This window comes from Odocoileus virginianus, chromosome 10 (assembly GCF_023699985.2).
Source record: "Odocoileus virginianus isolate 20LAN1187 ecotype Illinois chromosome 10, Ovbor_1.2, whole genome shotgun sequence".
NCBI lineage: Eukaryota > Metazoa > Chordata > Mammalia > Artiodactyla > Cervidae > Odocoileus > Odocoileus virginianus.
In genome coordinates, this window is record NC_069683.1 from 2,730,424 (window position 1) to 2,757,854 (window position 27,431).

Consider the following 27,431-nt stretch of genomic DNA (forward strand, 5'->3'; position numbering starts at 1 on the left):
GATATGTATTAACTCGTTCAACTCTCTCAACAAATGAAGAGGTGGGTATCATTATTATTTCCTAACTTAGAGATGGGGAAACTGATGCCAGGATTTAAACCCAGGTGGCCGAGCTTCATGTTTGGCACCATTTGCTGTCCCTCTGTCGCAAGGCCGTGTGGAGACTAACAACAACGAGGAAGTGAAGGTTCTGCCAAGGACACTACTGCCAGCACATCGATGATTCTCCAGTGGGTCTCAACGGGAACTGCCTTGCAGTTCTATCAAATATGCAGAATTTAATATAAGCGAACAAGCGAACAAATGAGCCAGCCATGACCATGATACACGCAGCCATAAAGGGAGGATCTTCGTAGAAGCCAGAAAAATGCAGCACCATCCAGAGGAAAGGACACCCCCGTGGCCCCCTGCCTCGGACATTCTCATCCCTTGGCAGGTAGGAGGGTCTCGAGGAGTGCGTCAGCCTTCACCTAAGTGTCATCCCATCAATCCCCTCCACTCTGACTTTGGACTGAACAGAGAACCTTCTGGTATTGATTTCCTTTCCCAAAAGTCTGTCCTTCCTGAAGAGATGGTGCTGACCAGCCAACCTCAGGATTCCCGTCTCCTAGATGGTTTCATTTCTCAGTGTAAATTAATAAATTACATTTCAGGCTTAACAATCAGTCTCCTCTGAGTTTGTTTAGGCCATTCCCTGCTCCTTGCCTCCCCCCGACCCCGTGACAACAGTTAAGTTCTCGAAACACCAGGAGGGTAATATAAGAAAGATGTCCAGAGAATGGTACGAATATGTACCCTTTGAGAATGTAGAGGACAGAGAGGGGGCTTCTGTGTGTGGGGGGTGGGGGGTGGGGAGGAACTTCAGGAAGACTTCCTGAAGGAGGAGGACTTTGGCATAGGAAGAGGGATAATGCATAGAGGTTGAAACACAGGCTCTGGAGTCTGCTTGCAAGTCTGTCTCTGTCCCCTTACTGGCTGTATGACTCGGTCAAGTTCCTTTATCTAGGCCTCAGGTTCTTCACCTTTAAAGTGGGCATAACAATAGTGGCCACATTATGGGGTAGCTGTAAGGATGAAATGATTATATATCACACGTGAATAGCTCTTAGCGTAGTGCTGGGCCCACAGGCCGCACTCAGAATGACTGTCGGGAGTGTTCCATTGTTAACAACCAAAATGATGCTTTCATTGAGGAGAATTCTAAAAGAAGGCAGGTGAAGGCCTGCCATATCCCCAGAGGCAATTTTGTCTCAAAGCGATGAGTTGAGTCTGTGTTTCCTTTAAGACCGGGAGGGCAGAAAGCTCTTTGCAGTACAGAGCTCCTTCCGGGAGCGTGGTCACAGCCTGTCCTGCGGTTTTGCAGCCCGAGAAGAGCTGTCTGTACAATCGACTAGAACCCACTGGCCTTGAGAACTTCCGTGGTTTCTGAGTCACTGTCAGGCCGTTTCAACTTCCAAGCAGAAAGCCCCAGGGCGACTCACGGCCGAGGCCTTTTCTGGCCTCCTCCCTGTGGGGAGGGGGAGGACTGCATGGGAGGGGGGGGGCGCTGCCCGAGCCCGTTCAGCCTCCGCACAGAGTCCCAGCATCACTGGGGGTGGGGCTTTCCCCAAGGACAAGATGCTCCCGCTGACCTGGCTAGGTTCTCCAGGGCGGGGCCCGGCCCCGGGCCTCCAGGCTTCTCTGCCCCGTGTTCTGTCTGCAGATCCTGGGGGGGAGGGCTTTCCTAATCTCCCCACAAACGTGATGCTGGTGGGGCCCGGAGGAGAGGCAGAGGAGAACAGGTTAGGGGCGCCAGGGTTTCCATGTGCACGAGCTCTCCTGGGCAGTGAAAGCCCCACTCCCGGGTACTTCCTCACCCCCCACCCCTCCAGCACCATGGAAACTGCTCTGGTTCTGAGAGCTTATGGAGAACGATGTCGGATTCCTGATCTCCAAAGAAGACTTAGCTCCGGGACCAGGAAGCAGGCTGGATCACTCAAGGGCTTTGGTGTAGCAGAGTTTTATCAAAATGAATAAGGGACAGAGAAAGCTTCTGGCACAGACATCGGAAGGGGGGTGGAGAGTGCCCTCTTGCTGGTCTAAGCAAGGCCTTCTGTATTTTTACCAGAGCCACTTCCTCAACATACATCTCAAATTAACAAGACTAGAATTTACAATAGAAACATCTTACCAGACTCACTCCCACAGTATACAAGTTTTAAGATCAGGAGATTAGTCACAAGTTTCCCGTTAAGGAGAAACAGTCTTCAAGCGAGATACATTGTTAGATACATTGATAAAGATACATTGACTAAGGCAGAGCAATGTAGGAAAAAGCGGTTGTCCCTTTCTCCTTCTTGAGAACACCAGACTCCTATCTCCTCCTTGGGGAGACTCCTCCCAGACTTCTTATCAACCTACCTAAGAACTGACCCTGTGTTTCTTCCCACTTCCCTTTGTCTTTCCACAAAACAAAAGTGGTTTCATCGGCCCCAGCTCTTCCCTGTTCTTTTTACCCTGGCGGAGCTGGGCATCTGAAAAATCCTGCTGTTTTCATTTGGGAATCCTGTCTTTCCCCCTGGGTTCATCTCCTCTTTTCAGCAGAATCCACGAGGGTGGGTGCGGGCTGCCGGGTAAGTAAGGCTGGGAGACACAGATCTTTGGGTGAATGGAGAGGCAACGCTCTGCTCTCCTTTCAATCAAGGCTACCTTTCGAAGCGGGTACCCACCCCCATCCGTATTACTAATAATTGAAACCCACCCACCTCATTCCAGCGCATGCTCTGTCCAGCACTTGCGGAAGCCCCGTCCGAGGGGATGGGTGGGATAGAGGATAAGAATGTCTGTCGTGGTTGGAGCAGCAGGGTTTACAGTCCAACCCCGCCACGTTCGTTCAGCAGGGGTGATCCTTCGGGACTTGCTTGGCCCCTCTGGGCCTCAGCTGGCCCAGATAATGGATGCTAATTACACCACCGATCCCCACAGGGTTGCCGTGAGGTTCAGAGAGAACAAGCTCAGAGCACTTAGAATAATGCCCAACAGACGGTCAGCGCTCAGTGAAGAAGGCTCCTGACGCATGCGTTCTTTCCCTCAGGGGTGGGGAGGCCTCGGTGTTGACAGCATCTCCCAGCCTGGTCCTTAGCTCTGGAGAGTCAGGAGTCACAGGGCACCCAGGGCCGGCTGTTCCAGCGGAGCCTGTGCAGGAGATCGAGTTACCAACAGCAGTGGCTTGATGAGCATGGAGTGAGAGCTGAGTGGAGGGCGGTGGGCGGTAGGCCGGGGGCTCCGGAGGCTGAGTGCGGTGGGGCCGTGACTCCCATGTCTATCGTCAGCACCATCTGAGCTGGTTTTAACATCTGTGGGCTCCAGCCTCCACCAGAGTGCCCCCTTCTCCTCCACACCTCTTTGGGGGGAGGGGTCCTTCCACATTCACTCTAGGATAAAGAGAAAGGTCTTCCCAGTGGGGCAGGGGGGCCTCACCTTCACTCAGCGCTCTGGGCTGCCTGCCCACCCCCTGTGTCAGGCTGCTTTGAACACACCCGGGGACCCACTCAAGGGTCCAGTGGTGAGACTCTGCCCCTCCCCACCCTTTCAACAGACTTCCCCAACAGACTTCCTTCCGCAGCTCAGAGTTCAGTCCACCCGGCCCCTGCTTTGGACCAGTCCAGTCGGTGCTGTGAGCTGGTCACCCTGGGTCACAGGGCGGTGCAGCTGGGAGCAGCCAGAGCTCAGATCTCAGGGGTGGAGGTTCTGGGGCAGAGCTCAGCCTTTAGACTGTTAGGAGCACTTTGCCATCCTTCTCAAGTATGACTCTCTGATTTCCTCCCCATTTTTCGGGAACTAAATAAGTTTTCTTAACAACGACAGCTGCTATTTATTAATTAGCTAGTGTCCTAACTGGATGAGTCCCTTACATCTTTAATCTATACAGCAACCTGACTCCAACTTTATAGAAAAGGACATGGAAACCCGAGGGGTCAGGAAGAGCAGTAATCGGCCCAATAACAGTGTCTTTTTTTTTTTTTTGTCTTTTTTTTTTTCATTGCCTCAAGATGATTAGTATTTTTCTCCCCAGTTGAAATGAAACAGAAAATGTGTGCATTTACGTTTCGCCTTCTGAAGGAGGGCCTTCAAACCTCATTCACGACCATAGCCAGGAGAATGTTTGATTTGCAGCAAGCCCAGATTATGAACAGACTACAAGTTTCTGTTCTGTTCTGTTTGGGTTCATTGTGTCAGAAATCAAAGCCCTTTATAGGAATGGCTCACGCTTTATCCACACAAAAATATTTGGAGATGATTGTCTTTTCAAAAAACGTCTTGGCTGCACCCAGAGCATGTGGGAACTTAGTTCTCTGACCGGGGACTCAGCCCGTGCGCCCTGCGCGGGAAGGTGGGGTCTCAACCACGGGACCACGTAACTATCTGGAAGGGAGTGAGGGGCAGGAAAGAGCAGGTGGATGCTGTCCCAAGGGTGCCCTTAGGGTGTGGGTGGGGGTTGGTCCTGGCAGAGAGTAATTGGAGGAGGAGAGAGGTCGGCGTAGACGTGGGGCTGACTGGGAGCTGACGCTGCTGAGGGCCAGTCACGGCTCCTGTTGGGGGTGCGGGGGGGGGGGGGGGCTGGTGAAACTCATTCCCATCACCTTGTTTATCAAACCGTTCCTCCTTGACCTAAATAAACATACCCGCCTCCCCACCCCTTTGTCTTAACATCCATTGGGTGGAGCCCAAGTATCCAGACACGCTCATAATGGGAAGGAAAAGTCCCCTCAGCACCAGTACTTGGGTGGGAAGCAAGAGACCCAGTGCTACACCCCCAGGGCAATAAGTTCCCAGGGCTGGTATCCGAAGAGCCCAGATTGGCCTTCACTGGCTGGTCAACTGGCTCTCTGTCCTTGCGGGGGTGGGGGTGGGGGTTTGATCAGGTGAAAATGAAGTCGCTCAGTCGTGTCCGACTCTTTGTGACCTCATGGTCTGTAGCCCACCAGGCTCCTCCATCCATGGGATTCTCCAGTCAAGAATACTGGAGTGGGTGGCCATTTCCTTCTCCAGGGGATCTTCCTGACCCAGGGATTGAACCCAGGTCTTCCTCATTGTAGGCAGACGCTGCACTGTCTGATCCACCAGGAGAGTCCTTGAACAGGTGAGCAGTGTCATCAAATGGGAACCACGGACATTAACTCTTGCAGCAGAAGGGTGACGCTTTGGAAGCAGGTAATGTCCGGGTGAGAGGTCTGACGCGGGCAGTGGCCGAGGAGGCAGAGGAGCGATATTAAGGGGTGCATCGACAGGACCTGATTGATTGATGCGGGCTGACATCCAGAGGCCGTACTTAGGCAGCCACTCCAGCCTCAAGCGTTCCACCACCTTGCTCAAGCTGGTTCCTGAATGCCCTAGCTCTGCCCTGGCTCCAAGCCAGCCTCTGCCTGCAAGGTCATCCCCTCCGTGCAGAAATCCTGGGCCCCTCTGTCTGGCTCCCCAGCTAGTGTGTGAGCTCCTGGAGGGAAGGTGGTGCATCTCTCATCTCTGAATCTTAGCATTGGGCACAAACCCTAGAGCGCCCCTCCCACCCCACCCCTGCCCTGGACCTTTGTGGATCCATTAAAAAAGATGCAGGGTGAAGGGGAAGGAAGTGAGGAGGGAAGGAAGGAAGACCTCTGCGCTCACCATCGGATCTTGCTGCAAGCACCCCGCTCTCTGATGTTACAGGCTAATCCTCACCGGAGTCAGGCTCAAGGTTCATCTCAGGGGCATCTGCTTCTGCTGGCTTCTGGAACTGGAACCACATAAAACGGGAATGGGTCAAAGAATACCCTATTATTCGGTCCCAATGGGGTCAGCAAGATGGTCGCGTGGCCAGAGGGGTGCCTTCTGCAGACAGAGCTGTGGGTTTGGGGGGGCTCACTGAGAGCAGAGGGCACTGGGCAAGCGGACACAGCCCTGACGGCCTGTCTGCTCCCAGCTCAGGGCCTGGATTTACATCCTAAAATCTCTCCCTGTCTCTGCACTGACCCCGTGTTCCCTCCCTCGCTGCTTCCACACTCACTGACCCCTCAGGTCCTCCGGAGACCCACATGCATGCCAGAACAGGGGGAAGGGCTTGAATTAATTTCCATGTCTTTGCATCTTGCCGTCAAATGGAAAATCTTGCCTCTTAGGTCCTGGTTATCCTGAGCTGCTATATTTTCTTTCTTTGCTTTCCGCCCGTTGATTATTATTATTATTTTTTTTAAGAAAAGACTTGTTTTCTTCAGTGTCCCACTGTGGTGGTGGTGTCCCGTCGCAAAGTCGTGTCCGACTCTTTGCAACCACGGACTGCAGTGCGCCAGGCCTCCCTGTTCCCCGCTGTCTCCGGGGGGGGGAGGTTGCTCGAACTCAAGTCCACTGAGTCAGTGAGGCGAGGCAACCGACGCCCCACGTGCCAGCGTGAACCTGGGAGTGTTAAGAGTGACGAGACAAGGCAAGTTCCTTTGAAGTCCCCTCCCAAGGCTGCTTCTGCTGGCCTGCAGACCCCTGTCCTGTGGTGGACAGTCCGGCTACCGCCTGGCTCCATCTTACAGGTGGGGCTTCCAAAGGGCTGGCTTGCAGGTGTGCTAAGCTGCTTCAGTCGAGTCTGACTCTTTGTGACCCGTGGACTGGAGCCTGCCAGGCTCCTTTGTCTATGGGATTCTCCAGGCAAGGATACTGGAGTGGGTTGCCTTGCCCTCCTCCAGGGGATCTTCCTGCCCTAAGGATAGAACCAGCGTCTCTTCTGCCTCCTGCATTGACGGCGGGATTAGGACCACCTGGGAATCCCCAAAGGGCTGGCTCGGGCTCTGGAGCTTGCGTAACTCGTGAGCACCTGGGTTCACGATCAGAGACACCACTGCCCCGTGCCTGGCTGGCTACGCTTTATCCTTGGTATTTTGGCAGTGACCCGAAAATAGTCCCTGCTTCTGACTTTTCACTGTCCTCCTAATCTCTTAATTTTTCCTCATTAAAAGCAAGGGTGGGCTTGGAATAGCTTGGGTCCCTGAGCCCCAGGAGGAGCCCAGGAGACTGGGCGTGGGGGTTTGTACAGTGCCTTGAATATGCAAGAAGCTGTCTCCCCCAATCCAGCTTTCTCCACGGGGAACAGGAACCAGTCACCACAGAAGCCAACAGCTTACTTGCTCTGGGCAGGCATGGGAGCAGGGGAGAGCTGGGGGAGCCAGCTCTCTCCTGCTGATCACAAGCTCCGGCGGGCAATTCTATACATCTTTGATTAATAAAAAATGGAGCAGTGAATGAATACTTAATCAGCAAGGTCTGGTGGGTTGACTCTTTCAGAACCTGGGCTAGGGGCGAGGCAGGAAGTAATCAAAGGGGTCCTGGGTACCACTCCAGGTGGTGGTCTCTGGAAAGGTGCTGCCCACTGAAAATTAAAAAAAAAAAACCACAGACTGAAAGTTGCAAGTTATGTTTCATTCAGGGATCTTTCTGAGGAGACAGCCTGGGACACAGCCTCTCAGAGAGCTCCGAGGAAGTGTTCCAAAGAGTGAACAGAGGAGCCAAGATATCTAGGAGATTTTCCTGGAGAAAAACAACACACGCACAAACACCCACCCTCCCCCCCTTCCAAAAAGAAAACCCACTCCATATTGTCACACACGCAAAGATAACTGCCAGTCACAAAAGCAGACAAGCAGGGGACCAATCTAGGATCTCCACTTCTTGCAGTTATTCCTAGATAAGATGCTAACTGTCTAGGGCCAGTATCCTGCTTCCTCCATTCTGAATCCCCTCTGAGAGCACCATCTGGTTGGCTGCAGGTGCTGGAAGGAAATGACAACCCACTCCAGCATTCTTGCCTGGAGAATCTACAGTCCAATAGATTGGGAAGGGGAAAGGGGTGCCTTAGTGGGCTACAGTCCATAGGGTGGAAAAGAATCGGACATGACTGAGCACATTAGACAGCATATTAATAAAAGCAGAGACATTACTTTGCGAACAAAGGTCTGTCTAGTCAGTCAGTTCAGTCGCTCAGTCGTGTCCAACTCTTTGTGACCCCATGGACTGCAGCACGCCAGGCCTCCCTGTCCATCACCAACTCCCGGCGTTTACTCAAACTCATGTTCATTGAGTCTGTGATGCCATCCAACCATCTCATTCTCTGTCGTCCCCTTCTCCTCCAGCCTTCAATCTTTCCCAGCATCAGGGTCTTTTCCAGTGAGTCAGTTCTTTGAATCAGGTGTCCAAAGTATTGGAGTTTCAACTGCAGCATCAGTCCTTCCACTGAATATTCAGGACTGATTTCCTTTAGGATGGACTGGTTGAATCTCCTTGCAGTGCAAGTGACTCTCAAGAGTCTTCTCTAACACCACAGTTCAAACGCATCAATTCTTTGGCGCTCAGCCTTCTTTATAGTCCAACTCTCACGTCCAAACAAGACTTGTGGAAAAACCATAGCCTTAACTAGACAGCCCTTTGTTGGCAAAGTAATGTCTCTGCTTTTTAATATGCTGTCTAGGTTGGTCATAACTTTTCTTCGAAGGAGCAAGCATCTTTTATTTATTTATTTATTTTTTGCATCTTTTAATTTCATGGCTGCAGTCACCATCTGCAGTGATTTTGGAGCCTAAGAAAATCAAGCCTCTCACTGTTTCCCCATCTATTTGGCATGAAGTAATTGGACCAGATGCCATGATCTTAGTTTTCTGAATGTTGAGCTTTAAGCCAACTTTTTCACTCTCTTCTTTCACTTTCATCAAGAGGCTCTTTAGTTGCTCTTCACTTTCTGCCATAAGGGTGGTGTCATCTGCATATCTGAGGTTATTGATATTTCTCCTGGCAATCTTGACTCCAGCTTGTGCTTCATCCAGTCCAGCATTTCTCATGATGTCCTCTGCATATAAGCTAAATAAGCAGGGTGACAATATACAGCCTTGACGTACTCCTTTTCCTATTTGGAACCAGTCTGTTGTTCCATGTCCAGTTCTAACTGCTGCTTCCTGACCCTCATACAGATTTCTCAAGAGGCAGGTCAGGTGGTCTGGTATTCCCATCTCTTGAAGAATTTTCCACAGTTTGTTGTGATCCACACAGTTAAAGGCTTTGGCGTAGTCAATAAAGCAGAAGTAGATGTTTTTTCTGGAACTCTCTTGGATTTTCGATGAATATTGGATGGATTCAATGAATATTTGATGAATAGTGGATGTTGGCAATTTGATCGCTGGTTCCTCTGCCTTTTCTAAATCCAGCTTGAACTTCTGGAAGTTCACAGTTCACGTACTATTGAAGCATGGCTTGGAGAATTTTGAGCATTACTTTACTAGAGTATAAGATGAGTGCAATTGTGTGGTAGTTTGAGCATTCTTTGGCATTGCCTTTCTTAGGGATTGGAATGAAAACTGAGCTTTTTCAGTCCAATGGCCACTGCTGAGTCTTCCAAATTTGCTGGCATCTTGAGTGCAGCACTTTCACAGCATCATCTTTTAGGATTTGAAAAAGCTCAAGTGGAATTCCATCATCTCCACTAGCTTGTTCATAGTGATGCTTCCTAAGGCCCACTTGAGTTCGAATCCCAGAATGTCTGGCTCTAGGTAAGTGATCATACCATCGTGATTATCTGGGTCATGAAGATCTTTTCTGTATAGTTCTTCTGTGTATTCTTGCCACTTCTTCTTAATATCTTCTGCTTCTGCTGTCTTTCCGTCTAGTCAAGGCTATGGTTTTTCCAGTCATATATGGATGTGAGAGTTGGACTATGAAGAAAGCTGAGCACCAAAGAATTATGCTAATGAAAATTAGTCCTGAATATTCATTGGAAGGACTGATGCTGAAACTCTAATACTTTGGCCACGTGATGCAAAGAACTGACTCCTTGGAAAAGACCGTGATGCTGGGAAAGATTGAAGGCAGGAGGAGAAGGGGACGACGGAGGATGAGATGGTTGGATGGCATCACGGAATGGATGGACGAGTTTGAGCAAGGTCCGGGAGTTGGTGACGGACAGGGAGGCCTGGCGTGCCGCGGTCCACGGGGTCGCAAAGAGTCGGAGGAGACTGAGCGACCGAGCTGAGCAGGCAGGCACGCCCTGCAATGGGAGGCAACAGTTCCTTAAATAACTGACACACCAGGCTCTTTTTTTTTTTTTTTGGTCTGTACTTTCTGGTTCTTGTTTTTGGTTCTGACTCCGCTGGGATTTGCTGACGGCGGGAGGAGCGTAAACTCAGGAGAAAGGATTGAGCTGGTGGGCAAATGCGAAGAATTGTGACCCGTGCCCGCCCATGTGGTCCAGGTGGGGCTCAAGGAAGCAGTTGTGTGTGTCCCCGTCCGTCTGTCTGTGTGCTGTGAGTTTTGTGATTTTTTTCCGTGGGGCGGGGGCGGCGGTGCTGCCCGTGCGCGCAACAGCATTAAAACTATGTCGGTCATGGCAGCTGGGAGCGGGGACGAGGATCCGAAAGGAAAACACACCGCCAGGGTCAGACGCGGGCAAGAAGGGAAGGCCCCCGGGCGTGGTCAAAAAGGCCGCGAGACTGCGAGGGCCGGGCAGAAGCAAGTCCTGGAGAGCGCGGGGCCCGCGGCTGCTCGGCCCGCCGCCCCGCCCCGGGTTTCCGCGCGCGCGCCGAGAGCTGGAGACGGGCGGGGAGGGGCGGTGCGACTGCAAATCGGAAGGGCGCGCGGCGGGCCGCCTGGGGAGCTCCGCGAACCGGCAGGCCGGTAGGGCACGGGGCCAGGGGCCAGGGGCACGGGGTCACTAGGACGCGGGGCTGGCGCCGGGGGCGCGGGGCCGGAGCCGGAGGCGCGGGGCCGGTAGGGCGGCACGATCCGGCGCTGCGCAAACGTCTGGGCGCCCCTGTCCGCCGGGCGGCTGACCACGTGCCAGGGGCCGCGGGCCGCGGGCAGCGAGATAGGGGTGGGGAGCGGCTCCCGGGTGCTTTCCCGGCGGATGGTGATGGGAAGAGGGGCGGGGGTTTGGGGTGGAGGTATTGAGGGTCCCAGCCTTGGATCGCGGGGGATCTGGGAGGGAGGGGGCTTGGGGGGATGATTTTGCCATTTGCCTTGCCGGCGGCGTGACTCATCAGCCCACGTGACCTGGGGAAGCTGACAAAATTCCCTGCTTCTGTCAGTGAACTGGAATCAGGAAGACACCCACTTACCGGCAGGCTCAGTGAGGACTGGTGCTGGGCCCCCAGCCTCTGTGCCTGGCCCAGAACTGCTTCTGTTCCTCAGCGGCTGCGGCTCTGAAACTGGGGGTCAGCTCCAGCCTCCCCAGCTGTTGCCAGCTGTGTGATGGAGGAGCTTTTGTAAGTGGCTCTGACAGTTGGCCTCTGGTCCGCCCTACCTTGCCCAACAGTGCCCTGTGGACTGACTTCACAGGAGCCAGAGAAGCCCAGAGGATGACTGTTGCTCAAGCCTGAAACAGCCAGAAAGCAGAGAGCCACCGGGACCCTAGGAGTTTTCCAAGGGCCCAGACTCCAGGCGGGGTCAGCCCGGGGCCAGCGGTGGGATCGCGGCGTCGGCTGCCCCTGGTGCCATGCAGGGCCGTAGCCTACCCTTCCGTGTGGCCACCCTGGTGACAGGCCTCCTGGAGTGCCTCGGCTTCGCGGGCGTCCTCTTTGGCTGGACGTCCCTGGTGTTCGTCTTCAAAGAGCAGCGTTACTTTGAGGAGCTGTGTGAACCGGATGCTGGGCCGCTGGGCAATGCCACCAGGCTGGATGGTAAGGGAGCAGGACCTTCTCTGAGTCTGGACTCAGACTCCAGCCCCGCCCCCACTCCCGCCAGGCTTTTTGTGGTGAGAGAAAGGGGGCATCAGCCTCCCCCACCCTCAACCTGGATCTACGAGCTGCCTGGGGAGGGAGGTGCCCGCTCCCAAGGCATGAATAGCGGCTGTCACAGCTCAGCTCGTCCGAGGGGTAACTTCCCCACCCCCCCGGCAGGCTGTCCGAGATGGAAGAGGCTGCCCTGGACTGAGGCCCGGCCGGGTGCATGCCTGGCAGGAAGGCTGGGATGGGTGGGGGGTTGGCCCGTCCACCCTGGACTCCTGAGATGTGCCCGTCTTTCCTCCAGACTGCAGGGCCCGGGACGAGCAGTTCTCACTCATCTTCACCCTGGCCTCCTTCATGAACAACTTCATGACCTTCCCCACGGGCTATATCTTTGACCGTTTCCAGACCACCGTGGCCCGCCTCATTGCCATGTAGGTCCCAGGGGCCCCGGGGCAGGGCCGGGCAAGAGGACTTTGGGTAGCAGCGTTCTGTGCAGGGAGCCCTGGGCCAGGCAGCTGGGCACCCTTGCTCCAGCAGCGCTCTAGGAACATGCCCGGGTGTGGGCACCCTGTCTCGACCTTCCCTGTTCCCTGAGCCCCTGCTTCCCTTTCCTCCCCTCCTTCCTCTGTTGCATGTGAAACTGGGCCATGGGTCGTGCTGAAATGGGCAGGCGGCCAGACCTGCTTCCTGTAGCGGAGGCTGGCCTGGGGCAGGGCTTGTGAAATCAGCAAAGCCTAGAACTGCCGCTCACACCCGTAAGACTCGGAGCTCCCACTGCAGGGGCACAGGTTCGGTCCCTGGGCGGGGAACCCCAGATCCCGCAGGCCGAGTGGCGTGGCCACAGAGAAAAAGGGAACTGTCTCTCTCTGCCTTGGTGCAGGGGACCCCGTGTCTTCATCACACGCAAGTGGCTCCTCACCACCCACTTCCTGGCCTCCCCCACCACCCCGTCACTTCCCAGAAGTTATGCAGCACGGCGCCCCGGGGTGTCTTTGGCGGCGGGGACTCCAGGTTCCCTCCGACGGGGGTGCCCAGGCCGAGTAGTCGAGGAGGCGGAGGAAGGCCGCGCTGGCTCGCAGGGGTGCCGCCAAGCTGGCAGGCTTCTGTGATAAGCGGCGGCCTGCGGGGCGTGATTAGGACGCAGCGCGGGCATCTCCCCCTTCAGCCGTCGGAGACGCTGGAGGGCGCCGGGCCAGGCCGTAGCCGACGGCGCGGCAGGTCCTTGGCTCTCTGGGCCCTTGGCAACTGTCTCCGCCGTTCCTGGACTCGTCTCCTGTCTCCTCTTTCCTGTCCTGCCGTTGCCCTTTCCCTCTTCTCCAGCCTTGAGTGTGTGAAGCAAAACCCAGTCTTCCCACCTGTGTTTTCTCCTCCACTTTTACACAGAACATGTCACTTCTGAGATACTTCTGGTCAACAGATGTGTCAGAAGTGAAGTGGCAAGCCACTCTCTGGCATCGGCTGGGTGTCTTAGGTGTGTGTGCCGAGTGCTCAGTCGTGTCCGACTCACTGTGACCCCCGTGGACTTTAGCCCGCCAGGCTCCTCCATCCAGGCAAGGATACTGGAGCGGGTTGTCGTGCCCTCCTCCAGGGGATCTTCCCAAGCCAGGGATCAAACCCACGTCTCTTCTGTCTCCTGCATTGCAGGTGGATTCTTTACCTGCTGAGCCACCAGGAAGCCCTCGGGGGTCTTATGACTTAACTCAGTCCTGACAGTCTCTCTGGAGGCGCTGCAGCAGACCCCACAGGTCAAGGGCTCGATCCCACCAGACCGCCCCCACCCCCCTAAGATGCCAGTTGCAATGGTAGGCCCCCAGGTTCCCCACAACATCTGTCTGAGTCAGCTGCAACTCTTGAGATGCCCCTGACCTCCTCCTTGGAGTCAGTTCTCTGCTAAAGGGATTGCTGAACGCAGGGAGACACCTTGACCAGTTCCTGAAAGGGTAGGATGAAGGATACAGATGAACAGCCACATGAAGAGACACAGGGCCAGGTGGGCAGTGGTTCTGAGCCCAGGAACTCCTGCGTCCTGTGGTCTTGGGGTGCAGCGCCCTGTTCTATGGAGGTGTTTGCCAACCTGGGAGCTCTGCAAACTCCTCCATTTCCAGCCCTCTCCCCTCTCTGTAGAGAAGTGGACACAGGGGTGGAAATTCCAAGCATCTCATTGTGGCTTTTCCAGAGCCCATCCACAGTTATCTCATCAGAACAGGAGAACAAAAGATGCTCATAGTGTCTTCTGTACAGGAGCTTATAAGACTATTAGAAGCCCTGTGTCAAGACCCGGGGACAAGGACCAAATATGTAGTTCTTGTCGTAAATCAGAACTTCACACATAAGCCCTGTTTTTATTACCACCTGCCTAACAAGACCCCCAAACACGTCTAAGGGGCCCCAGTAACCTTGGGATCTTGGTCGTGAAATCTATAGCATTCTAGAACTTTAAGCTTGGGGTCTAGATCAGTCCAGTCATTTCTTTGATAGAAAAAAGCTTCTAAGAGAGTGGAGTGCCTTGCCCAAGGTCACACAGCAAGAGGCATTTGAACTCCAGGTTTTGTAGACCAGGCACAAACGTCTTTAAGGGCTTGGCTGGTTGGGACTTCTAGGCTGGAGGACCTTGGATCCACCCTCCAGGCTTCTCTGTCTTTTAAAAGAAATGTTTGTTTGGCTGCGTTGGGCCTTAGTTGCAGCCTGTGGGGTCTAGTTCCCTGACCAGGAGTTGAACCCGGGCCCCTGCGTTGGGAGGTCTGAATCCAAGTCACTGGGTCATAAGGGGAGCCCCCCAGGTTTCTCTCTTCATGACGACATTTTCGTCTCCCCTTCTCTGTTCCAGATTTCTCTACACCAGCGCCACACTCACTATAGCCTTCACCTCTGCAGGTGAGTGCTGTCGGGAGGGTCGTGACCTCAGGCACCTGCTGGACGGGGCAGGGGCAGAAGGGGCCTGGGGGGACACTGACCCCACAAATACCCAGATCCACAGACTCTGAGCTGGAAAGGGCCCTTGAGGGAGTTTTTGCTGGTCTCTAAAAATAGCTTAGTGAGAAATGTGAAAAATAAGGACAGGGGAGAAATTGCTTCAGAGAGAAAGAATTGATTCAAAAGATTGTATCCTTCTGTTATGTCTGAGAATGTCCTCTCTTTTTTAAAAATGAAATAATAGGGAATTCCCTGGCAGTCCAGTGTGCACTTCTGCTTGGATTTGTGATCCTTGGTCAGAGGACAAAGATTTCACAAGCTGTGCACCATGGCCAAAATAAGCGGAAAGAAAAGAAATGAAAACATAAACGGTTATCGTTGAAAATATCCTGACTTAGCAGGGTGCAAACCGACAACTCTATGGTAGCCAAAAAAGTTTCCTCTTCAAATTTTACTGGTCTGGGTGCTGTGCTATGCTTAGTCGCTGATTCGTGTCTGACTCTTTGCGACCCCGCAGACTTGAGCCGGCCAGGCTCCTCTGTCTGTGGGGATTCTCCAGGCAAGAACACTGGAGTGGGTAGCCTTTCCCTTCCTCCAGGGGATCTTCCCAACACAGGGGTCAAACCCAGGTCTTCCACATTGCAGGCAGATTCTTTACCGTCTGAGCCACTGTTCAATGCCCAGTCTGGTTTATTCCCCACTTTCGTCATGGGGAATAAAGTGGGGAATGTGAAGAGGAGAAAGCCGAGGTCAGAGACCCCCTTGCAAAGACTCAGCAAGGGCCACAGCGCAGGTTAGTGGGAAGTGGGGCTGGGGCACCGGCTGCGCCCTTTGCTTGCAGCGTTTCATCATAGAGGTCGACAGCTGCCTTCCGGTGTTCTCCCCGGAGTCAGGTCGTGGGGCTCAGGTGTGGGCTTAGGAGGTGAGAGCAGCTGGCTTTGCGGTGAGTGGCGCCGGCCCGACGCTGGTGGTCTCCGTTGGTGTTCTGTGAACACGGCCGACGGACGGTTCCATCTGAGCAGACCTCGGGAGGCAGCCTGGATCCTCAAGCCAGTTATTTAAAACCCACTCTGCTCATCAGCTCAGCTTCGTCCCTGAAAGCCTGAACGTGACTTTCAGGTGGCCGAGTGTGGACGTAATGGCTGGCTACGGAATCACTGGAGCCACAATTTGCCCTTCCCCCAGAAAAAGGGGCTTTTCGGTTTCGGAAAAAGTGTCGAGACCACAGTGATGCTATTTTTGAAAGGAATCTCAGCCAACCTTCAGTGCATTTGGGGAGGCACCTTTTCTAGAGACAGAAATTGAATGGTAAGGAGTGTGCATGCTCTGAAATGAGCGAGTTTACAGTGTATCTCGAGGTAGGGAACAGTAGTTACTAGAATAGTAGTTACTTTGGAGAATGCTATTAGGAAGCACACATATGCTTTGTTAAGGTTGAATCACCTGGTGGGAATGTTACTGTGCTTTTATTTCTCATTCAAGACTCTGATTTCACTTGGGAAATCGCATAGGACTGGGGTAATTTTAACACTGGCAAGAGCAGAAATCAGGCTTTGAACTTTCTAAGTGCACCTGCATTCAGTTACAATTTATTAACACTGTTTTCATTGTACTTTTTTTATAGTTAGGGCTTCCCTAGTAGCTCAGACTGTAAGCATCTCCCTGCAATGCAGGAGACCTGGGTTTGATCCCTGGGTCGGGAAGATCCCCTGGAGAAGAAAATGCCAATCCACTCCAGTGTTCTTGCCTGGAGAATCCCAGGGACGGAGGAGCCTGGCGGGCTACATACAGTCCGTGGGGCTGCAAAGAGTTGGACGCGCCTGAGCACCAACTCCAGTCCTTGGTGCTTGGTTGTTCTTAGTCTGGTCTTCTTGTCCAACATTTGGCAGAGCGATTGGAATGATTTTTTTTTTTTTTTTGCATGTTGGTCTGTTCAAGGGCAAGAAATTCTTTTTCTTTACCCTGCACTTCTAATGCCAGGCACAACACCTACCACAAAGGAAATGCTCCAGGTCTAATGAACAGAGGGAACGCAGTCACGGGCATTCTCTCCCTCAGATCTCACAGTACCTTAGGAAGGCAGAGGAGCAGGGACTGGTGTTCCCATTTATTAGATGAGATGACAGTCAGATTCAGAATCCAGCTCAGTGCAGTGAGTGGATGTGTGGGCTCAGCCCAGGCCCCCCTGCCCTGCAGTGTCAAGATGAAAGAGGGATTGTGTGATTTAGCGAAGGAAGCGGGCAGCGGGTCGAGTCCTGCCTCTCTCTGTAGACATCCAGGCTGCCATCGACCAAGGGTCATCTTTGATGTGGGGGAGGGTCCCTTTGCAGGAGCACGTGAGGGAGCCTTGACAGTCCCCTGAGACCCTTGGAGGGTGCTGTGGAATCGGGGCCCCGAGCACAGACTTGTAGGGAGCGGGGGGTGCCCCAGAGCGCAGGGCTCCGTGTTTGGGTCACCGGGTGGCGTCACCCCGCCTCCGTCTCGGATCCTTGCAGACTCAGCTGTGTTACTCTTCCTGGCCATGCCCATGCTCGCCGTGGGGGGCATCCTGTTCCTGATCACCAACCTGCAGGTGCGAGGCGGCCGAGGGCACGGGCGGGACCTTGGGTGGGCGGGGGGAGGCACAAGCCCCCCACTGCTTTGGCAGCCTCTGATGGGGGGGCCCCAGCTGGAGTGGCAGCTCCTGGGGCAGAGGAGGGTCTGCGTACGAGGGCCTGACGCTTGCTGGGTGTACGGGATGTGTTTCACTGGCGAGTAAGTGACTCGGGCTGGTCCTGTGTTCTCCAGATCGGGAACCTGTTTGGCAAACACCGCTCGACCATCATCACCATGTACAACGGAGCGTTTGACTCCTCCTCGGCGGTCTTCCTCATCATCAAGGTAGAGGGTGGCAGTAGCCCGTGTTTATCACCCCTGCTGCTGGCCGGGCCTTGGGGTGGGCGTCAGGCATCCATAATCAGCTTCCAGCGTAGAAGGCGAGAGCCTGGACCGAGACTCGTTTTTAGAAATAAGTTTCAGCCCTGGATTCTTACCTGGGCTTTTTGTATGATAAAATGCGCAGGTTATGACAACATAAACTTCGCCACCTTCACCGTGTCTAAGTGTGCAGTTCAGTAGCATTGAGTTCATTCATGTTGTTGTACGACCATCGCCAGCACCCATCTCTGGGACTCTTCTCAACCCTGTGAAGCTGAAACTGCCCGTTAGGCAGTAACTCCCCACCCCCATCTGCCTGCCCCTAGACCCTGACCACCACCGCTAGAATTTCTGCTTCTGTGGTCTGGGCTGCTGCAGGTCCCTCCTAAGTAGAATCACATACTATTTTTTTTCTTTCTGTGACTGTTATTTCGTTTAGCATCACATCCTCAAAGCTCAAAGCTTGTCAGGACTTCCTTCAAGACTGACTGCTGTTCTGCTCTGTGGGGGCGCCACAGCCGCTTGCCCATGCACCCATGAAGGGGCGTTGGTTTATGCCCACCTTTCGGACGTCGTGAGAAACGCTGGTGTGAACGTGACTGTTGCACTGACCTGTCCCCTCTTCTCTGCAGCTCCTTTATGAACAAGGCATCGCCATCAAAACCTCCTTCATCTTCATCTCTGTCTGCAGTGTCTGGCACATCGGGCGCACTCTCCTCCTGATGCCCCGGGGGCACATCCCCTACCCACTGCCCCCCGACTACCGCTACGGGTAAGGACTGTGAGCTGGGGATGGTGTGGCCAGAGCCCCTCCTCTGACCTGGCGTGGGAAGAGGGTTTGGGATGGACATGGTTACAGTAGGGCAGAGGAAACCAGTCTCTGGAGAAGAGGACTAGACCACGGATGTATCGGTTAGCTACTGCTGCGTAACGAATGATCCCAAAACTTAAGAATGTTTAGGTGTTTATTATCTCACCAAGTCTAGGGGTAGCTGGCTAGTTCTACTGATCAGGGAGCTACTTGAATGCTCTTGACAGGACTTCTCATGCCTGCGACAGTCTGGAGGGCTAGCCGGGGGGCCGGCTGGCCTAGGATGGCCTTACTCACATGGGATTTATCTGCTTGTGTGGGATGGCGAGGACATCTGGGTCACGTGGCTCGCATCCTCCAGCAGGCTAGCTTGTGCTTCTTCACTTAATGGTTTCAGGGTTCCAAGAGAGCGTGCAGAAATGCTCAAGGTCTCTTCTGGTTTAAGGCTGGAATTGGCACACTGTTTATTTATTTTTTTAATAGATTTATGCATTACTGTTTGTTTCTGGCCATGCTGGGTCTTCGTTGCTGCATGGGCTCTTCTCGGGTTGTGGCGAGCGGGCTTCTCGCTGCCGGGGCTCCTGCTGTTGCGGGGCACAGGGTCTCGGGCGCGCAGGCTTCAGTGACTGCCGCCCCGGAGCTCAGGGCCCCAGGCTCTGCAGCTCACAGGCTGATCGTCCCGGCGCCCGGGCTTAGTTGCTCCGCGGCACGTGGGATCCTCCCGGATCAGGGGTCGAACCTGTGGCTCCTGCATCGGCAGGCGGGTTCTCCACCGCCGAGCCCCCAGGGAGGCCCGGCGGGTCTCTTGTGATGGGTCGTCTTGGTTGAAGCCGCTCACGAGGCCAGCCCAGATTCAGGGGTTGGGAAAACAGCCGCCAAGTTCGTTTGCAATGAGTAGAGAGGAGAGCCCGCGCGGTGCAGGCAGCGGCGGCGGGGACATTTGCTGGCGGCTCCTCACTCCCTGGCGGCTCCTCACTCCCTGGCGGCCGGGCGTGCTCTCTGGCCTCGTCTCACGGTAGTCCTCGGATGCACATCCGCGTCTCCGAGACGATAACGGTGAGGCTCAGAAGAGTTAGGTCTGAGCCACGTTGCCGCAGCCAGGAAGAGGCAGGGCTGGGATTCGAACCCACGCCTGTTCCACCCTTCCCGCGCCTCCCTCGCTCCCATAAGTGGCTGCAGGTTAGAATTGCTGGGATTACCTGGAAATGTTTCTAAAAAAGATAGCGGGAGCCTGCCTTCCACGCCCAGACCTTCTTGCTCAGCTGCTCTGGGCCTGGACACGGGCGCTGGGGCTGTGACAAGGTGATCCCAATGTGCAGTGAGAGGGACCATTTCCCTTCCCCGCAGCCCGCAGGCGCATCAGGCTCAGCTCCCAGTCCTTGGCCTGGGCTGATAGAGCTTCTGTTTCCACAGTCTCTGCTCCGGGGACAGCTCCCAAGAGGAAGACAAGAAGGCAGCTGAGTCCAAAAAGCTGGAGCTTCAGTCAAAGGAGTTAATTTCCCCAAAGAAAGGTGAAGCCTGCTGGCTAACCCGTTTCCCCCCCACCCAGAACCTGGCCTTCCCCTGCGGCCAGCGTGGTTCTTCACCTCCAGAGCTTTGCCAGGGACTCAGGGCTAGAGAAGGTCAGGTGGTGAAAAGACCTGTAGGATCTTCCCGACCCCCTCAGCCTCTAGGGGGTCCAGAGGGGGACAAACATTCCTGCTTCATCTCTCCTTTCCGTCCCCGGTTCCTTTCCCATCGCACCGCACCCCTGCTCCCCAGAGTTCAGCCTTCCATCGCTTGCCTTCCCTTCCTCGCCCACTCCTTGGTGTGCCTTATCTGTCCAGTATCCGCGCGTCCCGTGGGTCAGCGCTCTCTCACTGACCCATCTCCAGTTCGCCTCACTTTCTCTCCTCTGTCTGTTTCGGGCCTTGGTTATAAACGTCACAGAGCACTGCTGGCTAAGGCAGAAGTAAGAATAAGACCCTGGGAAGTTCACCCAATGAAGGAAGGAGTGAGCTTGCCAGGCTGTATCCAGGAGCAGCCGAAGCAGATGCCCCTGGGGACCCCAGGGTCAAATCCTCACCCGTCTGCCCCTCGAGGAGACTGATCCCATTGGGCAGCCTGGGGTGAGGCTCAGGGCTCACCCGGACCGTGAAGAGCAGGGCGGGGAAAGTTTCTGTGGGAGACTCAGATGCTGGTCCTGAAAGAGGAGGGGGGGTTCGCAGCCGCTGAAATCCCCGCTGTCCCCCGCCATCCCGCACTCTCCTCTGACTTTCTCCTCTCCTTGCCTGTCTTCCGCATCCGGCCAAGAACGATCGGGAAGGTTGGTGGTGCAAGAAGCGTCCCAGCCGTGAAGGGTCAGGTGGCAGAGCGTGGGAGAGCCGTGCCCGTGGGGCTGGGCTGTTGTGTGGAGGTGGGGGTGTTGCCTGGGGGAGAGCCCGGGGAGGCAAGAGCGAGTGAGCGCGGTGCTCGGGCTCTCCCGGCGAGACCTCTGCACCCTGTTCCCCCCAGTTTAACGGTAACTCTTGCCCGAATCTCCTTCCCCCGCCTTCAGAGGCCCCGGGAGAGCAGCAGGCACCCGGCTCCTTCTGGAGCCACGTCTTCTCTCAGCGCTTTGCCTGGCACGTGGTCTGGCTGTCTGTGATACAGCTGTGGCATTACCTCTTCATCGGCACCCTCAACTCCCTGCTGAACAACTTGGCCAGCAAGGACAGCGCGCTAGGTAGGCGGTGGGGCCGGGAGGCGGCCCCTCTGCACATCGCCTCTGGGGACTTGGCACCTCGCGCGGTGGGGCGCTGAGCTCAGCAGGGCTCTGTGCTCCGAGGGAGGTCTGAGCCTGGGGTGTGGGCTGGAGTCAGGCAGGGCAGGGGCGGTGGGTGGCCGCCTCTGGAAGGCAGTCCTGAAGAGCTCTCGCCACCCAACCCCTCTCTGCTCTCTGCAGTCAGCACCTACACAAACGCCTTTGCTGTGACTCAGTTCTTCGGAGTGCTGTGTGCTCCCTGGAACGGCCTGCTCATGGACCGGCTCAAACACAAGTACCAGGAGGAGGCGAAAAAAACAGGTGAGCCCCGCTCTCCAGAGGGCCAGGGAGCCAGCCTGGAGGAGGTTTTTGTTTACTTCCACGCCCATCGTCTTTTTTCTTAAATCCTTTTCTACTTGCATCTGTCTATTCATCCATCCATGGCTTATTCATCCATCCATGCATCATCTGTCCTTTTATCCATCCATCACTATCCATCCATCACTCATCCATCCATCATTCATTCATCCATCACCCATCACCTATCCATCCATCACTCATCCTTCCATCATTCATCCATCATCCACTATCTGTCCTTTTATCCACCCATCCATCCATCACTCATTCATCCTTCCATTCGTCATCTGTCCTTTTATCCATTCATCACGCATCCTTCCATCTATCCATCCATCCACCATCCATCCATCATCCATTTATCCATCCACCCACTAGTCACTGAGTGCCAATTATGTGCCAACCACAGTTCCAGATTCGGTCACAGGCCTGACAGTTACACCCTTGTTCTCGAGCTGTTCTAGTCTAGAGAGTAGAGAAATGCCAGTAATCAAGGTTTGCGGTCCCTGAAATAAACCTGCAGGGGGCTGTGGCAGCACCCAGCAGGGCAGCGGCGCCATGTGTTCCTGGCGGAAGCAGCCTCTAAGCTCCCAATGGAGGAGTGAGAAGTGGCAAGATGAAGGTGAGGGCCTGGGGGAGTGGCCCAGGCATGCAGCGGGTCATTGCTCATGGTGGTGAAAAAGAGTGAAACCTTGAGGAAGCCAAGGGGCCCCAGAAGGTGGTTCTGGCACAGGGGTGTGTGGGGGCGGGGGTCAGAGAGAAGGGAGAAGAAGGGGCAGGCGGCGTCCTGCCAGGGAGCTGGGGCCTGATCCTGGGATGAGAACACCGCACGGCCTGTGGGGTCTAGGTTCCCCAGCCAGGGGGTTGGACCCTGGCCATGGCAGTGAGCTTGCTGAGCCCTAACCGCTGGACCCCAGGGAGCTGCCGGCACGCCTAGAGTTTCATCTCCCCCCACCCCACCCCGCTTCTCCGAGCTGCTTCTAAAGCAAACCTCAGACATCAGGTCATTTCATCTGTAAACACTACAGTTTGTAGTGCCAACAAGTAAGGCCTCTTTTGTTTAAGTGAAGCTTCACTGGGAGGATATCATGATGACACCTGAGACAGCCTCCGATAGTTTCTCAGTGTCATCTGTTCATGAAGTCCTGTTAGAATTTCGCTAATGGTCTCATCTGTGTCTTTTTGTCACCGATTTGTTCACATTCGGATCCATACCCAGGCCACATAGTGTAGTAAGTCTCTGTATCCCCCACCCGCTTTTCCCCCTTTGTTCGTTTATTGAAGGAACCGGGTTATTTGTCCTGTCAGGCTTCCCACATTTTGCATTTGGCACCCTCTGCATGTCATTTTAAAGCGTTCCTTTGATTGGGCTCTGTCTGTAATCAGGCAGACTGGGGACTCAGTTTAGTATCTTTTGGCAAGAATAACAAGAGGTGGAGCCGTGGGCTTCCTCCGAGCTCTCATCCGCAGACCCTGGGTACCGGTTGCCGCCTTCTTATGATGTTACGATTGATCCAGGCACTCAGACATTGTCAGTCTGATCCGCCTGCTGTAAAAGTTTGTCATCAGCTGCACGCCTTGCAGCTACTGATGCTCGATGCCTAGACCCATTATTGTATTAGGGTTGCAAAATAGAGAATTTCTATTACTCTTTCCTTCTGCTTTTCATAGCTAAAACTTTCTCTAGAAAGATGAACTTTATTAACTATTTTGTTTACTCTGAAATAAATGCATATTTTTTCCTCTGTTTGAGCTTCCCTGGTGGCTCAAATGGTGAAGAATCCGCCTGAATAATGGAGACCCAGGTTCAATTCCTGGGTCAGGAAGATCCCCTGGAGAAAGGGAATGGCAACCCATGCCAGTGTTCTTGCCTGGAGAATCCCAAGGACAGAGGAGCCTGGCGGGCTACAGTCCATGGGGTCGCAAAAGAGTCAGACATGAATGTTCAGTGCACACTTTTTCCTCTTCTTTACTAGTTTCAGAAAAGTGAGTTGGTATCTAAGCAACTTCCAGGGGTAACCACTCATAGTTTCTCTTTTGAAATCTTATTTTTAGTATGTCTGATGTGTTTCAGTCCGTCTCTGACGATCCTTCTTGAGGTTCAGACTCCCTCATCCTTGACCCCTGGGAGTGTGACCAGTCCAGCATCTGTGTCCTTTACAGAAAGTCCCGTTGGTTTTAGAGAGTGCTCGGGTCCCTTTGACTGGGTGTGTTTCCTGACCCAGACCTGAAACCTGCCATCCCTTCAAATAGTCCTGGGTCCCTTTGAATGAGAAACGGTGTTTAAAGACGGCAATCTAGATGCTGGGGTTTCTGATTCTCCTGGGCTCTCATTGGGTTTAGGCCTCAGAGGTAAACATACATAATTTTTTGGATGAAAAAAAAAATCATGAATACCTAATACTGATACTTTAGTTCAAATTTTACTTGATTTTTGCATTTGTACCTCTTCTCTTCTGAAAATCATGGTTCCTAAAATACTATACATATATACTATATACACATATACTGTATACTGTATATATTCACACACACATATATATTCTATGTATAGTTTTTTTAATGTACTTTATGGATAATTGCTGGTTCAGCAGGAGCAGTGCTGAATGCTGGCGTGCCTTCCTTTCCCCAATTCTTTCTGCAGATATGTCGCCTAGGAGCTGTCAGTCAAAATCATGGTATTTTAAGAGTCAGCAACTTGATATAAAAAGTTGTGTTCGTGGGTTTCATCTCGTTGGATTTTTTTGGGGGGGGATGGCTTTGCTTGTTTTCTTCCTATTACTCTGATTTAATTTTTAAGAACATTTTTGTATCAAGCGTTGACATTATTCCAAAGCCACGACTAGGAAATGAGATCCAGCCACCACGTTTAGTTCCCTCCTTGGTCCTCTGGCCTCCCTTCCTGTCCTCCTTTGTAATTGCTTTGATTTTTTTTTTTTCCCTTAAAGACAGACTCTGTTTGCGTAAACAGTTTCTCCTTCTTAGATGAAGGCAGCACCCTGCAGGCTTCTGTCCTGGGGCCCAGCGGGCGGGGCCATCCTTCCGCTGCTGCTGTTGTCTAGGGGCTCAGTCGTGTCTGACTCTCTGAGACCCTGTGGGCTGCAGCCCGCCAGGCCTCCCTGTCCATCACCAACTCCCAGAGTCCACCCAAACCCACGTCCACTGAGTCGGTGATGCCATCCAGCCATCTCATCCTCTGCCGTCCCCTTCTCCTGCCTTCAATCTTTTCAGATGAGTCAGTTCTTTGAATCAGGTGGCTAAAGTATTGTAGCTTCAGCTTCAACATCAGTCCTTCCAATGAATGTTCAGGACTGATCTCCTTTAGAATGGACTGGTTGGATCTCCTTGCAGTCCAGGGGACTCTCAAGAGCCTCCTCTGGATGTTTAGGAAGTGAGTTATCCGCTTGTGCTGGTGGATTGGAGATGGGGCGTATGGAGAGAAGGGGTCCACGTGCCCCCCTGCCCTGTGGGCGTCCTGTCAGCCTCCTGTCCCCCTTTCGGTCCAGGGGCCCCGGCCAAGGCCGCCGCCCTGCGCGCCGCGGTGCCCTCGCTGGCCCTGACGTCGCTGCTGTGCCTGGGCTTTGCCATCTGCGCGTCCATGCCGGTGCTCCCGCTGCAGTACGCCACCTTCATCCTGCAGGTGGTCAGCCGCTCCTTTCTCTACGGCTGCAACGCGGCCTTCCTCACGCTGGCGTAAGTGGGCTTGGTGTGTGCTCCCCGGTGGGGACACCCCGGGGCAGGGGGAGGTGTGCTGGGGGCAGCGCAGGCAGGGAGGAGCCCCAGACGTGGTGGGGGGCGCAGGCTGGAGGCTGTGGGAGGGCAGAGCCTTCACACCCATGGACGCCCTTCGTGTCTGCTCCCCTCTGCCTCTGTCATCTGCCTGGCGAACTCCTACTCACCCTCCAAAGCCCACTCCTGTTGTAGCTCTCCCAGGGAAGAACAGAAAGAATGCTTTTTCTTTTCTCGTGGCACTCTATTCTCCTTTCTTCTTCTTTTTTTGGGGGGATATTTTCTTGGCCCTGCTGCACTGCTTGTGAGATCTTAGTTCCCTGACTGGGGATCAAATCCACACCCCTTACATTGCAAGTACAGCGTCTTAACCCACTAGACCACCAGGGAGGTCATTATTCTTGCTTCTTCTGCTGGTGCATGCATCATTTAGCATATGGTGGCTGTATCTGTGTCTTTCCTGAGGCCTCCTCGGGCCCTGCTGTTTTCCCCGGGTTGAGCGCAGGTCCATCTCTGTGGTCCGTGGCTTGAAAGCCTGAGCAGAGGTGAAGGGGGCCGTGTGGCCGTGGGTAAGTGACGGCTGGCGTAGCCTAGGCGGACGGGAGCAGGGGGCTGACCAAGACCCACCAGAGCCCGCCCCTCCGTGGAGCCCGCCAGACCCTCCTCTGCCCCCCAGGTTCCCCTCGGAGCACTTCGGGAAGCTGTTTGGACTCGTGATGGCCCTGTCGGCTGTTGTATCTTTGCTGCAGTTCCCCCTGTTCACCCTCATCAAAGGCCCTCTCCAGGGTGACCCGCTATACGTGAGTACTGGGGACGGGGACTTAGGCTCAGATCGGGCGACTGTGTTGGCCTCCAGCAGGGGTTGGCCCTTGCCTGGCCAGGGTGGCCTGGGTGTGGTTCCCACGGGAACGTTTCTGCACGTGGCTACGTCCTGGGTCTTGCTTTTCCAACGGGAGTCTGTGGGAGAACCCAACCATGTGCCGGGGAGCCCCGAAGCCAAAGGGTTAACGTGGATGGCCTCCCAGGTCATCAGGGACTCTGCAGGCCTCAGTTTCTCCACCTGTGAAATGGGCACAGCGTACCTCCTTGCCCTGCCCTAGGGGGGCGGGACGAAAAGTCACGCGGAGTCCATCACAGAGGGCACCATCAGGTCTGAGTGGGACGCAGAGGAGAAACCAGGTGGGATTCTGGTCCCTGCACGGCGGTGGACTTGGCCTCACTGCCCCCTCACCCTCCAGGTGAACTTGATCCTGGTGCTGCTGACTCTGCTGACGTTCATGCATCCCTTCCTGGTGGACCGGGAGTGCCAGCGGAAGGAGAAACCCCCTGAGGTCGCCTAGGTCAGAAGGCTCCCCTTTGCAGCCCCGAGGATGCGTCACCTTCCTCCCCCTCGGAGGACCCTCCAGAAAGACTTGGCCCACCCAGGCTGCTTGTATTAAGTAGCCATTATTCTTTCCTTAAGACAAAAAGCCATACTCACTCTGCCTGCCAGCACTTCTCATCCGCAAGACAGGAGCAAAGGCACAGAAAGGCTCTCAGTGTCAGAGGTGGGAACAGCTGGCCCTGGCGGACGCTTGGCCCGAGGCGGGTGATGGGATGCTGAGCTGTGTCTCCTGCTTCTGCGCGTCTCTCTGCCCCTGAAGCCCGGGCTGGCCTGGGCCCTGCGCGCCAGATACGCTTCCCGGTGAAGGCTGAGGCTGTCCCGCCACCCAGCGTTCAGCAGTGGCACCCAGCTTACCCCCAGCGGCCCAGAGGATGAGCCTGGGGGGAGAGAGGCAGGTGGGTTGGGGCGGCAGTCTCTGGGCGGGGGTCCCAGGTCTGCTGCTGATGCCCAGCAGCCTTGAGCAGACCAGCGCGGTTTTCCCCTCTGTGAAAGGAGAGGGGGTTTGGAATCGGCCTTCGCTCTGGCATTCGTGTTACATCGGATTGGCCAAAAAGTTCATTTGAGCTTTTCATAAGATGTTATGGGGGGCGGGAGGTGGGGCGGCGGGGAGATAACCGGAACGAACTTTTGGGCCATGTCTCAGTTATTTTATCAGTGTTTGGGGAAACAGTAGAAGGTTTTCAGAACAGTGTCAGCCCAGCCACCCTCAGAGCCTGCTGGACCCAAGGATCTCTGAGGAAGCCTTTCAGGGAGGTTTTCCTCTTCAAGAAGGGAGACGATTATTTACTTTGCGTAGGATATAAAAATGTCCTCTGGGGAATGGTTTTTATAATGTATTGAGTTATGTCCTAAATAATTTCATTGAAAGAAATAAAGCCTTTCTGTCTAAGACAA

General features: G+C 54.4%; 1 protein-coding gene and 1 long non-coding RNA gene across 2 annotated transcripts; one reads left to right on the forward strand and one right to left on the reverse strand.

The window, feature by feature from the left end:
• Positions 1 to 1,983: 1,983 nt before the first annotated feature.
• LOC139037054 (uncharacterized) lies at positions 1,984 to 11,187 on the reverse strand. The gene is made up of 3 exons (XR_011489839.1): positions 11,100 to 11,187; positions 5,647 to 5,755; positions 1,984 to 3,174 (listed from the first exon to the last, which is right to left on the reverse strand). It is a non-coding gene; the product is annotated as an uncharacterized lncRNA (long non-coding RNA).
• Positions 11,161 to 27,431, forward strand: SLC43A3 (solute carrier family 43 member 3). Its single transcript, XM_020892568.2, has 12 exons — positions 11,161 to 11,660; positions 12,010 to 12,139; positions 14,536 to 14,582; positions 17,117 to 17,193; positions 17,409 to 17,501; positions 18,170 to 18,309; positions 19,762 to 19,859; positions 20,885 to 21,052; positions 21,272 to 21,391; positions 24,931 to 25,117; positions 25,830 to 25,953; positions 26,392 to 27,431. The coding sequence occupies exons 1-12, from the start codon at positions 11,477 to 11,479 to the stop codon at positions 26,491 to 26,493; spliced, it is 1,470 nt and encodes a 489-aa protein (XP_020748227.2). The 5' UTR covers positions 11,161 to 11,476; the 3' UTR covers positions 26,494 to 27,431.

Coding starts and splice junctions, on each gene's coding strand:
- SLC43A3 (XM_020892568.2), top strand. CDS start 11,477: ATGCAGGGCCGTAGCCTACCCTTCCGTGTGGCCACCCTGGTGACAGGC. Junction 21,053..21,271: donor CAGCAAGGACAGCGCGCTAG/GTAGGCGGTGGG, acceptor TGCTCTCTGCAG/TCAGCACCTACACAAACGCC. Junction 25,118..25,829: donor GCGGCCTTCCTCACGCTGGC/GTAAGTGGGCTT, acceptor TCTGCCCCCCAG/GTTCCCCTCGGAGCACTTCG.